Source organism: Carlito syrichta, unplaced genomic scaffold (genome assembly GCF_000164805.1).
Source record: "Carlito syrichta isolate Samal-C Ts95f unplaced genomic scaffold, Tarsius_syrichta-2.0.1 Scaffold301761, whole genome shotgun sequence".
Classification (NCBI taxonomy): domain Eukaryota; kingdom Metazoa; phylum Chordata; class Mammalia; order Primates; family Tarsiidae; genus Carlito; species Carlito syrichta.
In genome coordinates, this window is record NW_007245857.1 from 467,695 (window position 1) to 480,972 (window position 13,278).

General features: G+C 42.8%; 1 protein-coding gene across 2 annotated transcripts in view; it reads left to right on the forward strand.

The window, feature by feature from the left end:
• The window catches only part of SMC1B (structural maintenance of chromosomes 1B), an 89,935-nt gene that overhangs the window by 69,602 nt on the left and 7,055 nt on the right, over window positions 1–13,278 (forward strand). Inside the window, exons 20-22 of one of the 2 annotated variants that reach the window (XM_008055169.1) lie at window positions 10,644–10,800; window positions 11,292–11,446; window positions 12,842–12,993. In XM_008055169.1, the coding sequence (XP_008053360.1) occupies window positions 10,644–10,800; window positions 11,292–11,446; window positions 12,842–12,993 (464 nt within the window). The remainder of the gene's footprint in view (window positions 1–10,643; window positions 10,801–11,291; window positions 11,447–12,841; window positions 12,994–13,278) is intronic. The other variant, XM_008055170.1, reaches the window with a different exon arrangement.

Consider the following 13,278-nt stretch of genomic DNA (forward strand, 5'->3'; position numbering starts at 1 on the left):
CACTCACCTCAGCCTCCCAAAGGCGCGGGATTACAAGCTGAGCCACCGAGCCCGGCTGATGGAACATTTTTAATAGTAGACTTTGGAGAGGTTAAAAGATATTCTTCAGAAAGTGGAACAGTTAAGAGCATTTGATATACAGTAGGAATAAATATTTCAGTTTTGTCAGGTGAAAACACAATGGGTGCTCTTAATTTCCATAACAGATCTCTACCCATGAGACACTCAGGAGCTACTAAAAATGAGTGCATTACCCGCTTTTGTCCCAAGTCAACAATCCAATTAGAAGTGAATTTTCAGATGGTAATCATTCTGTTGCTCCTTGTATTAAAAGTTAATTTTTAGACATAGGTCCCAATGGTGACTTTAGGACTGAAAGTTCTACCTCAGTGTCCACTAACAGTTTAACTGGGTGGCCCCCAATAGCTGAGGTTATCATAGGCTCTTGAGGGCCCTAGGAGAAAGAGCTTTGGCCCCTTCAGTCTGATTTATTTTCTGCACCTCCGGCCGAGGGCAGGACCAGAATGAGCTTAGGGTCCAGGTCTTGGTTTTTCTGTGGAGAGCATTAGGGACAATCTTTGACCCAATGTCCAAGCTCCTTGCAATAAGCACACTGGTTCTTTGCTAACTTAATGCATTCAGGTTTTTTACCCCTTTGGCTTTTTTGGTTATCAGACTTTTGGTGTAGAGGCTTGGAACCAGTTCCTGAGGCCCTGAGGGCTGTCACTAGGATTTTGGCCTGTCTTCTTGCAGCTTTGTCAGCCACCTGAACTGCTTGTTTCTGTTTCTTAGCATCTTGGTTATTGTAAACTTTTTGAGCTACTTCAAGCAGCTGAGAAATGTTCATTCCTGCAAAGCCTTCTAATTTCTGTAATTTTTTTTGAATATTGGTAGTCGCTTGTGCCACAAAGGCCAAATCGATGGCCCAAGCATTCTCGGGAGCTGAGGGATCAAAAGGGGTGTAGGTTCGACACACCTCTTGGAGACATTCAAAGAATGCCCCTGGGGACTCCTCGGGTCCCTGGAGAACCTCAGTAGCTTTAGACAAATTAATGTGTTTTCAGGCTGCCCCTTTAAACCTGCTAATAGAGCCCGGTGATATATACTCAGTGCTCTAGACCCGACCAAAGTGTTAGGGTCCCAATTTGGACGATCAGGAGGAAAATCTCAGTCCAGAATGTTTTGATTTTCCTCCTGTGTGCCCCCAGTAGAGTCCAGAATAGACTTTCTAGCTTCAGACCTAATGCGTTCTCGCTCTTCAGCAGTAAACAGAGTGACTAAAAGTTGTTGACAGTCATCCCACATGGGACAATGGTTATACGTAACAGACTCCATTAACGAAATAAGTGCCTGTTGCCTAGCAGAGAAAAAAAGGTTTTGGTGCTTCCAACTGTATAAATCAGAAGAAGAAAAAGGGTTATACACCATAAATACTCCTCCCGCCTGATCTCCCGACACCAATGGGACCTCCCGGAGGGAAAGGATTGGAACTGGATCAGCACGGGACCTAAGTCGGGCTGCCACAGGCGGAGAAGACACAAATGGGTTAGAACTGGAGGCAGCCTCAGCCGTAACCGATATTGGAGACGGCTGGGGACAATCAGGAGCCATGGAGGTAACAGTGGGTGAGGAAGTCTTAGGAGTATATGGTGGAGGGTGAAAGAGGACTGGATCCTTGAGAGGATCCTCATTAGAAGATGGTGGAACAGGATCCGGTGTACAGGAGGGAAGAGGAGCTGGACACAGCGGGACCTTGGGCTCCTGGAGGAGCAGCGTAGATGGAGTGGAGTTATTATGAGACTTAGCCTGTTCTGGTCGTTTACGGGAGGAAACGATCAGAACTCAACTAGGAGTTTCAAGAGAAGATGCCATTAACCAAGGGGGTGGGTTCCAGACCAAACTTAGCCACTGGTCTAAATAAGGGAACTGATCCAGATGACCAAGTTTCCCTGTGACTGTTTTCCAGACATCCTCAGTGATGTTAACATCCAGAGACCCTGTAGAAGGCCAGCCAACATGAAAAGCAGGCCAGTCTATCTGACAGAGAGTTCGGAGTCTGCCTTTAGTAAGGCGGACACCATAATCCTCAGCAAAGGCAACAGAAAAGTTCTTTAACATACAGTCTAAAGGACTGACTTGCTTTGAGTTCTGGGAACCCATGACACACAACGAAAAAAACAGCACACAAACAAGTAACACACAAAGATGAAAACAAAATTATAGATCCCTGGAACACCTCAGGGCAGAGAATAGGGACTCTATTCAGCCAACGTCTTGGCTTAGTGAATAGTGTCCGAAGGGTGGCCTCGTCAGGCCATAACTCCCTTGATCAGAAATAAAAACAGAAAAACCGTGGTACCAGGCAATTAAAAAAATACTCTTACCTCCTAGGAGACAGCAGATGAACTCTGATTCTTTTGAGGCATAGCTGCCAGCAGTCATTCCGAGCCTTTCAGAGCCAGGAGAGAGGCTAAGGGGTCCTGAGATTTCAGGTGGCGCCTCCTCAGCACCTCCCTTCCCAGCCTGGGAAAACCAGAGCGAGGCAGCGTCTTGTGCTGGCAGACATAAATTTTCTCGCTGGGGCCTCCAAATGTTATGACCAAGTAAGTGAGAAAAAGCTACGCCAGCAAGTTGAGTTTAATTAATTATGAATTTATTAAATGCGCAGGCCGAGAGTAGGCAAACGCCAGAAAAACTCTTGGCAAATTGGTGCAGTTTGTGACAAGCTTTTGTAGGTAAAATTTTTAGCATTGACTGCATCACAACTTAGTGACCATGGCAACTATTATTAGCTAACAACTTGGCCACCAAAATGGGCACATGGTGGCTGCTGTTGTAGCAATGCTTTTTAAGTCATTGATATGATAAAAACGGTTGTTTAACAGATCAGTTAATTTAGTACCTCCTAGGTGAGTAGTAGAATGCAGTTGTTTTACCAAGGTGTGTCTGAAGGCTTCAGGCAAGATAATTTTAGAGTCTTTGACCCACCATCCAGTGGAGCTTTTATGGGCTCCCACTCGGTCTGCCTGTTTCTCTTCTCTTGGGTATAGGTAGGCCGTTTTGAGAGAAAAGGAGCTGGAAAAGTTTTAGTTAGCAAGATAGTCAGGGGTTCAACTGGGAGTTCTGCTGTCTTTCGAGCCACTTGGTCTGCTAGGTGGTTTCCAGTTGTTTCTGGTGTGTCTGACTTTTGGTGTCCCCTGAAATGAATGATGGCTACCTGTTTGGGAACCCATATAGCCTCTAGGAGGGCTAAGATTTCCTCCTTGTTCTTTATAGTATTACCTGCTGAGGTAAGAAGACCTTGTTCCCTGTAGATCATGTCATGCTCATGGAGTGTGGCAAAAGCTGTCGGTGAAGATGTTTACTTGTTTTCCTGTTCTCCAGCACAGGGCCTGAGTTAATGCAAATAACTCAGCTTTTTGAGCCGAGGTACCTTGAGGCAATGCCTATGACCAGATTACATCATGAGCTGTGGTTATGGCTGCACCAGCCTTGCAGACTCCCTCTATTACCAGGTTGCTACCATCCGTGAATAGGTCAGCATCAGCCTGGCTTAAGGGAGTGTCCTAAAGATCAGGCCAGCTGACCTGAGAGATGTCTAACATGTCTTCACAGTCATGAACTGGCGTTTATGGATTACCATCAGGCAGCAAGGTGGCCAAACTGAGGCACTGAGTAGGAGAGAAAGTTAGTCTTGGTTGGTCAAGTAAAAGACTCTGATATTGAGTGATACGAGCATTTGACATCCAGCGGCCAGAGGTTCCTTGGAGCAAGGTTTCAACAGCATGGGGAACAGTCAAATCCAGGTTTTGGCCAAAGGTTAATTTATCTGTTTCCTTAACCAACATGGTTGTGGCTGCAATGACCTGGAGACAGGAGGGCCAGCCAGAGGCTACTGGGTCTAGTCTTTTTGACAAGTAAGCTACCGGTCTCCTCCAGCGTCCGGTAGAACGCTTTTGCAATTCCTCATTGTTCGTGAACGAACAAGTGGAAAGGCTTGGTGTAATATCTGGGAGAGCTAGAGCCAGGGCTTGGGTTAGAGCCGTTTTTAACTGTTGGAACGCCTATTCCTCAGTAGCAGTCCAATTTAGGGGCAGATCCCCTGCCATGGCTGTGTACAGGGGCTTGGCAATTTCAGTAAATCCTGGGATCCACAACCGGCAATACCCTGCCGCCCCCAGGAATTCCCGTACCTGTTTTTTGGTGGTTGGCATGGGAATCTGAAGTATGACTTCTTTTTGGGCTGAGGTCAGGGCCCGTTTACCTTCTTTCAGCCAGTATCCCAGGTAGGAAACTTTGGTTGAGCAGAGCTGTGCCTTCTTTGCTGTCACCAATAGTCAAGTCTTGAAGGCGCTGCAACAGAGCCTTAGTACCTTGTAAACTAGTGTCCAGGTCTGCAGCTGCAAGTAAGAGGTCATCTACATACTGGAGTAAAGTACATTCAGGGTGTAGGGCACAGAAACTTGACAAATCCTGTTGCAAGACCTCCCCCAAAAGAATTGGGGAGCTCTTGAAACCTTGTGGTAACCAGGTCCAGGTTAACTGGTGTCCCCTGAGTCAGGGTCTGTCCATTCAAAAGCAAAGATGGGTTGACTGACAGGGGACAAAAGGATAGAGAAGAAGGCATTCTTTAAGTCCAGTACAGTATACACCTGATGTTGAGGGAGAAGTAGGCTGAGTAATGTGTACAGGTTGGGAACAGTAGGATGGATGGTTTCAACCTGCTTATTGACCTCCCTTAAATCCTGAACTGGTCGGTAGTCAGAAGTTCCCAGTTTCTGAACTGGCCAAAAGGGAGTATTCCATGCTGACTTGCATGGTGTTAGAATATTGGCTGCTAAGAGTCATTTGATGTGAGGAGCAATTCCTTTTCAGGCTTGCAAACTCATAGGTGGCTGCACACAGGGGTAGCCGATGCCAGCAGACTTACCACAATCAGAGGATGATGTTCCGCCAATCCTGGCAGGTTGGTCTCTGCCCAGACTGAAGGAAGCTCCTGTTGTAACTGTAGAATTAAGCTTGATGAGACATTCTCAGTAGGGGACTTAGAAGAAGTCAAAAGATATTCTTCAGAGAGCAGAGCAGTTAGAGCATCTAATATGCAGTAGGAATAAACATTTCAGTTTTGTCAGGTGAAAACACAATAGTGGCTCCTAACTTTCAAAGTAAATCCCGACCCATAAGAGGGAATGGGCAATCTGGAGCTATTAGAAACGAATGAGTAACTCGCTTTTGTCCCAAATTGACAGTCCAGTTGGAAGTGAACTTGTAATTAGTAACTGCCCCTGTTGCCCCTTAGACCAAAATTTGCTTTTTAGACAGGTCCCAATGGTGACTTCAGGACTGAATGTTCTGCCCCAGTGTCCACTAAGATTTGAACTGGGTGGCTCCCAATAGTTGCGGCTACCATGGACTCTTGGTGGCCTAAAGAAAAAGAGCCCTGGCCCCTTCAGTCCAAATCATTTCCAGCCTCTCTAGCAGAGGACAGGACCAGAACTGGCTTAGGGTCCTCTTGTTGTGGGCGATGGGGACAGTCTTTGACCCATTGCCCTAGTTCCTTGCAGTAAGCACACTGGTTCTTTGCCAATCTAATGGATATGGGTTTCTGACCATTTTGGCCTTTCTGGTTATCAAACTTTTGGCAAGGCAGCTTGGAATCAGCTCCTGGGGCCTGGAGGGCTGTTATCAGGATTTTGGCTTGTCTTCTTGCAGCTCTGTCAGCTGCCTGCACCACCTGTTTTGTTTCTCAGCATCTCGATTGTTAAAAACTTTTTGAGCTACCTCAAGCAGCTAAGAAATATTCATTCCTGCAAAGCTTTCCAGCTTCTACAATTTTTTTTTCAGATGTCCAGAGCTGCCTGAGCCACAAATGCCAAATTAATAGCTTGAGCATTCTCGGAAGCCGAGGGATCAAAAGGGGTGTAAGTTGGAAACACCTCTTGGAGGTGTTCAAGGAACACCCCTGGAGACTCCCTGGGTTCTTGGAAAACCTCAGTAGTTTTAGAAAGATTAATAGGTTTTCAGGCTGCCCCCTTCAAACCTGCTGATAGAGCCCGGTGATAGGTATCTAGTGCCTTGGACCCCACCAAGGTGTTGGGGTCCCAGTCTGGGCAAGTGGGGGAAAAAACCTTTCAACATTTCTTGACTTTCCTCCTGCGTGCCTCCAGTAGAGTCTAAAATATACTTTTTAACCTTAGCTCTAATGCATTCCTGCTCTTCAGCAGTAAACAAAGTGATAAGAAGCTGCTGACTGTCATTCCAAGCGGGGCACTGTGTGCGCATGACTGACTCCATTAAGGAAATCAGAGCTGGCGGCTTATCCGAGAATGTTGGGTTCTGATATTTCCAGTTATACAAATCAGATGAGAAGAAAGGGGTATATACCAAAAACAACCGCTCGGTTCGCTATGCCCCTAAGGGAGGAGGAACTTCCCAAAGGGGAAGGAGAGAGGTGCTGGATTGGTCTGAGATAGGAGATGGGTGGCCTGAGGCGGAGAAGACAGAGAGGGGGTGGAACTAGAGATTGCTACAGTTGCAACTGTAGCCAGGGCTGTTGACAGCTGTGAGCACAGAGAGGTGGTGGAAGTAACAGTAGATGAAGAAGGGAGAGGATTATAAGGGGAAGGGTTAGAGCTAACCAGATCCTCAAGTGGATCTTCAGTAGAGGGGGGCAAAACAGATATAATCCATAAGAAGCAGGGGCTACAGGTGATGGGCACAACAGAAGTTTTAAATCATGAAGAGGTGACTTAGGTGAGGGAGGGTCCATAACATGAGAATTGACATGTCCTGGCCAGCTAAGAGATGTGGAGACCAGGACTCGACTGGTGGTTTCAAGAGAACATGCTTTCAGCCAGGGTGGTGGGTTTTGGACCAAACTCAGCTACTGATCAATATAGGGGAACTGATCTGGATATCCAGGATTCCCTGTCAAGCAGATTCAGTAACCTTGACATCCAGAGACCCTGTAGAAGACCATCCAACATCAAAGGCAGGCCAATCTATTTTACAGAAGGTTTGAAGTCTGTCTTTTGAGAGATGGACACCATAGTCCTCAGCAAATATAACAGAAAAATTCTTTAGCATACAGTCCAGAGGACTGACAGGTTTCAAATTCTGGGATCCCATGCCATACAACAAGCAAGCGGTACAAGGACAAACAGACAAATAACACATCCACACCAAATTAGAAAAGTTACAGATCCCTGGAACACCTCAGGGCAGAAAACAAAGGGATTCAGCCAATGTCTTGGCTCAGTGAATAGTGTCCAAAGGGCGACCTCGTCGGGTTGTATCTCCCTCAACCAGAAACAGAAACCACAGTCACAAGCAATTAAACAGGAAACCAAAAATAAATTCTTACCTCATAGGAGATTGAAGATGGATTCAGGTTCTTTTGAGGCAGTAGCTTCCAGCAGTCATTCCAACTCCCTCAGAGCTAGATGAGAGGTTATGGGGCCTGAGAATCTCAGGAGGCACTTCCCCTCAACCTCTCTTTCCAGCCAGGGAGGGTCAGAGCGAGGTGCCTGCTTATGCTGGCAGAATTTCTCACTGGGACCTCCAAATGTTATGACCGAGTTGCGAGAAGGAGACACGTCAGCACACCAAGTTCAAATTAAGAGTCCTTTATTAGTGCACAGTCAAGAGTAGGCTCACACCAAGAGGTTCTTGATGCAGAGTAGAATCAGCAAGATGCTTATAAAGGTAAAACCCATAGGTGGGCTACATAGCAGGAGAGTGAGGGAACAAGGAACTAAAACCAAAAGGGAACAAAATGTAAGAATACAATGTGGGAATGTGGCAGGGGGAATTTTGCAAAGAACAATCTCTTGGTGCAACATCTGATTTTAGCTAACAATGCATACAATTACACAGAACTTGTAGCTAGGAAGTTTCAAAAGGCCAGCAAGAACGGTCAGCGTGATCAGCTCAGGGGAAGAAAGCTGTGGGTCTCTGGTCACAGAAATGTTACAACAATCACATGTATACATTGGGAGGTTATTCTTAGGTCAGGCAAGCAGCTAAGATGGAGGATTTTAACAAAATGGAGTTACCTATGTCAAGCAAGCTATTGCAATTATTTTATATACTTTATTAGCTATTTCAATATAGGACTAGGTATGGGGAAGTGTTCATGCCTTTTCTTATGCCACCCTCACAACATCTCCATATGGTTACCGACCTAGAAACTCTTTCAACCTCTTTGTTTAGGGATTTTTATGGAAGCCTCATTATCGCATGATTGGTTAAATCATGGGCCATTGGTGATTAAACTTGTTCTTCATCTCCTCTCCCTCAGTTCTCCAGTGGGAAGGACTGGAAGTTCCACCTCCTAATCACATGGTGGATTCCTCAGGCAACAGTCCCCATCCTCCAAGAGTCAGCTCATTAGCATAAACTCAGATATAGGTGAAAGGGGCTTATTATGAATAACAAAAGATGATCCTCTCATCCCTATCACTCAGGAAAGGTTTTAGGCATGTGGTGCCAGGAACCAAGATTGAAAAGCAAATACATATTTTTTATTATATCACAAAATCATAAATAGCAATAAATAGATTACTTTTAAAAAATGTTTATATCAGCATTTCTGACTTGTGTGTTCTGTAGAATACTAGTATCATTAAATTTCTAGCCAAAGTAGAAACGTTTCTATGGTTAACTACTTTTAAAGAAAGTCTTTTGCCTTCTTGGAGATTGATAGTGAGTATTAAAGTATTTGAGAAGTCCTGTAATAAACAAAAGTAACCAACTACTATAGCATCCTGAATTTGCTCTGTCGATGTTCCAATGTAGTACCCCCAGTAGGCACAGGAGCCTCTCCCAGAGTATCATAGGTGATAGTGTGGCAAATTCTTCAGCTACAGAGCACAGACCTGGACTCCAGCTTTAATTTTATTTAATTTGGTCCCTTTAATTGAACAGCTCTGGCTCCGTTTCTCAGTCACCCCTGTAGCCACAGGGGTGGCTACAGGGGTGACTTCTTTGTCTTCTTCATTCTGAAGCTGCTTAATCTCCTGAGAGCAAAATGACTGCAGCCATTCTTGGCTTTCCAACCACATGGCTACAACCTTCAGAAAAGCAAGAGGCTGCCTTTTGTAGTAGTGCTGTTGTAAAATTGAAGAAAGGTTTTTCCTACAAAGCTCCAGCAATTGTCCCCTCATCACAGAGGCCTGAATAGGATCACATGTTCAATCCTGAATCAATCACTGTGGTAGGAGGAGAATGGTAGAGTTAGCCTCAGACCAGGTAGGCTCACCCCTTAAGTACATGGGATTCAAAAGGGAGAATTGGATCTCCCTGGCCAAAAGCATGTGCTGTGTTAGGAAAAAAATGGAGAATGGATGCTGAGTTGTAGTAATAATAGCCACTGCATCTTTTAATTTCATACGTTGTTAATATATTTTGTTAGGCTTATTGGATGCTGATTATATTTGTGGCATCTTTTGGCATCAGAAATAAGCTTTTGTCTTCTTTGTAGTCTTCTACTTAGTGCTCTCTCCCTTTGCCTTTTATTTAGAAAATCCTTTCCCACCTCATTACTGAGTAAATATTTATAAATATTTTTTCCTGTTTATAGTTTTCTTTTGTTTTTATTTACCTGTCAAATTCATCTGAAATTTATTTTAGTATATAGTATGAAGTAAGAATCTATTTTGAAAAGGTACCCAAGTTAACCAGTTTACTTACCAGTATTTTTCAATAATCCTTTTTCCAGTGAATTAAAATGTCACCTTTATCATATATTAATTAACCCCAAGTTTAAAAAAAGAAAAGTTTTCTTGGGAAAGCAGGCCTTTTTCTTCTCCTCACTCAAGTTAGTGCTATTTATCATTCATATTTCAGGTAAAGTGTTACTCCTTCTAGCTGGATTGGACCCCCTCTCTCTGCCCTGAGTACATATGCTCACCCTGTTAGAGATCTTTTCACCCTGTTGTAAAAACCAGTGTAAATCTCAGCAACTTGGGAGGCTGAGGCAGGATAATCACATGAGGCCGGGAATTCAAGATAGCAAGACCACCCCCCCACCATCTCTCTTAAAAAAAAAAAAAAAAAAAAAAAAGCTAGTTTATATTTCTGACTACCTATGAGCTCTTTAAAGGTAAAGACTGAATAGTTTTCATCATTGAATCCTCAGTGTAATACATAGTAGATGATAAGTATTTTTAATAAACAAATAAATGAAGGTGGTACATGAATTGTTGCTTTTCAGCCAGATTAAAAATAAGGAATTGGCCAGGCACAGTGCCTCACACCTGTAATCCCAGCACTTTGGGAGCCTGAGGCAAGAGGATTGCCTGACTGGGTTCAAGACCAGCCTGGGCAACTTGGCAAAACCTCTTCTCTACAAATACCACTGCACTCTAGCATGGGCGACAGTGAAACGCTGACTCAAAGAAAAAAGGCGATAAAACATGTTCCAAGAGAACAGGTACAACACTAGAGTCAGGAAAGAACACATTTGACTCAGGAAGCTACCACATGACTGCACCTCCAGGCTCAGAGAGGACTTCAGGGAGGGAAGCTGTGGATGCAGAAGGAGCTGGGATGGCTAGATGGTGAAGGACCATGTGCACGTCCCTTACCTTAGCTGTTTGGGTGTAAAAGACATGCTAGTCAGTGTTTTTCTTTGCCCATAAAAGGCTCTACAATCTGATCAAGAAGTTGAGGCCCATCTTAGGCTCCTACTGCAACAGATAGCATCCCAGGAAGATGTTCTGTTGAAGACAGCAGCCCCGAACCTACGAGCAATGGAGAACTTAAAGACTGTCAGAGACAAGTTTCAAGAATCCACTGATGGTAAAATTGAGTTCAGTTACTAACAAATCATATTTATGGATGTTTTGATTTCTCTGATACTTGCCAACAATCCTACCTGGATTGTACTTTTATTATATATTATTTCCTCTGTTGTCTTATATTAGTATGTACTTTTAATATTGATTCATTGGTTGCTTCCTTTTTGAAACATGTTCTGCTTTAATTTAAAAACAAGTTTGTTGGTTATTTTAAAATAGATAATATTTATATTTTTTCATACTAGCAAAATAGGCATACTAAGTACTCTGTTAGAACTTGTCAGTATTACTTAGAAATTAGCCCTTGTAGAAAAAGGACTCATCAGTTCTAAGAGCTGTGCTCTTGGAATTAATATTTGAGCTATTTTGAAGGTAGATTTACTCAAGACAACCAAACTGAAATCTAATTTTTGAAATATTTTGTGCTTTAAAGTTTAAGTAAAAGAACCCTCTCAGTGGTCTCCAAAATAAAGAACACTGATTCTCTTCTAGCTTTTGAGGCCAGCAGAAAGGAAGCCAGAATGTGTAGGCAAGAGTTTGAACAGGTGAAAAAAAGGAGATACGATCTTTTCAGCCAGTGTTTTGAGCACGTCTCAATCTCAATTGATCAAATCTACAAGAAGCTCTGCAGAAACAACAGTGCCCAAGTATGTATTTTTTACCCACTAAATACTAGTTGGAATTTTGTATTATTGGTAATAGTTTCTTTCTTGTGGGAAATAAATAACCACTGCCAAGTTATTTGAGTGAGTCATGGGGCAACGTTAGTTCATGGAGAGTGGATATCTAATGATCTATGTTCTGGATCCCATTCACTCTACACTGGCCAGCCTGGACAAGTCAAAACCTCTCTGGGCATGTTTCTTCATCTGAAAAAGAGCAGGTTAAATAATTTGGTTTCCAAGTTATCTTCATTTCTGAAATTCTCTTGTCTGGTACTAATCTGATTTTAAAGAACTGTGGGTCTCTGTGGTAAAGGTGGGATAATGTCGAGAATCCTGGAAGATGGCTGATCTGTGGAGTTGACCAGAGTAACAAAGGAGAGGAAGAGAACCAAAGGCAGTGTTCAAATCCGGATGTGTCCCTCTAATGGTAGTCACTTGCTGTAACCACTCCCCATCCCATTATCAATATCCATAGCAAATACTTGAATTGAAGGTGGAAAAAGATGTAGGTTAGCATTATTTCTAAATCTGATGGAGTGGTTTTTCAATATTGTGCCTGCAAATATACCCTATAAAATCATCTGTAAGTGACCAGATGAACCCAAAACTGTCCAGATGAACCCAAATATGGTCCAGATGGCCATAATATTGATCATGTCTTTATAGCTCCTTTTTTGGAAAAAAAAGGTGTTATTTTGACAATTAGGCTTAACATATTGTATTGTAGATTATCCTCCAGTGAACTATTTTAAATGTTTAAATTAGTTTCCATTTAAATTTATTTTATACCAGTAATAGCTGATTTTAAAAAACCAAATATTTCTAGTTAAAAAAAAAAAAGATATAGGTTGGGACTTATATATCTACTCTGCTTTTGTTTTCTCATGTTCTTTTATGACTGAGAGGTGATTTTGGATCAGATATTTAGAATTTCAATGGAAAATAACTTATCTACTGGTCAGATTAAAATAAACCCATTAACTCCTTGAGAAGAGGATTCATCTCTTTATCTATAGTACCTGGTCCATAATAGGTTTTCAATAAATGTTTAATAAATGGACCAGTGAGTGAATTGAATAAAGACTGTTTTTGTAAGACGGTGGCATGTATTGGTGAGGTTTGACGGGCAGTCTGATGGAAAGGCCTGGTCCTTGGGTATATTAGAGTGTTTTCCCTCTACCTCACTACCCAGACAACTCTGTTGTCTGTGATTACATGTGGAAATAAATACATTATTTACAGGCATTGGTATTTTTTCATTGGAATTGAAGAAAATGTAATCAATAGAATATTTTGCAGTTAAACTCTGTTTCAACCCCAAGTTGATATTTGCTTGTTGCTTTTCTGATATTGCTAAATAAATAACATGTGTTTCAGGCTTTTCTTAGCCCAGAGAACCCTGAAGAACCTTACTTGGAGGGGATTAGCTATAACTGTGTGGCCCCAGGCAAACGGTTTATGCCAATGGACAATTTGTCAGGAGGAGAAAAGTGTGTGGCAGCCTTGGCTCTCCTGTTTGCTGTGCACAGGTAAAGTCACAAAAGTGATTCAGTTTTATATCAGGGCAGAAGCCAAGTAGACCTTCCTACAGAAGATCTATTAACAATTTGTCTTTATTAGTATTTAGCCAGCGTGATACAAAACTATTTTCTTCAGCCAGACTATTAGATCATGTTTTTAGGCCTGCAACAATTTAGACAGCAAATCTAAGAGAGAGTTCAGTTTTTGACAGTTTTTACTGTTGCTGTTTGTTTTAGTGACAGGGTCTTGATCTGTTGCCCAGGCTAGAGTACGGTGATGTGATCATAACTCAT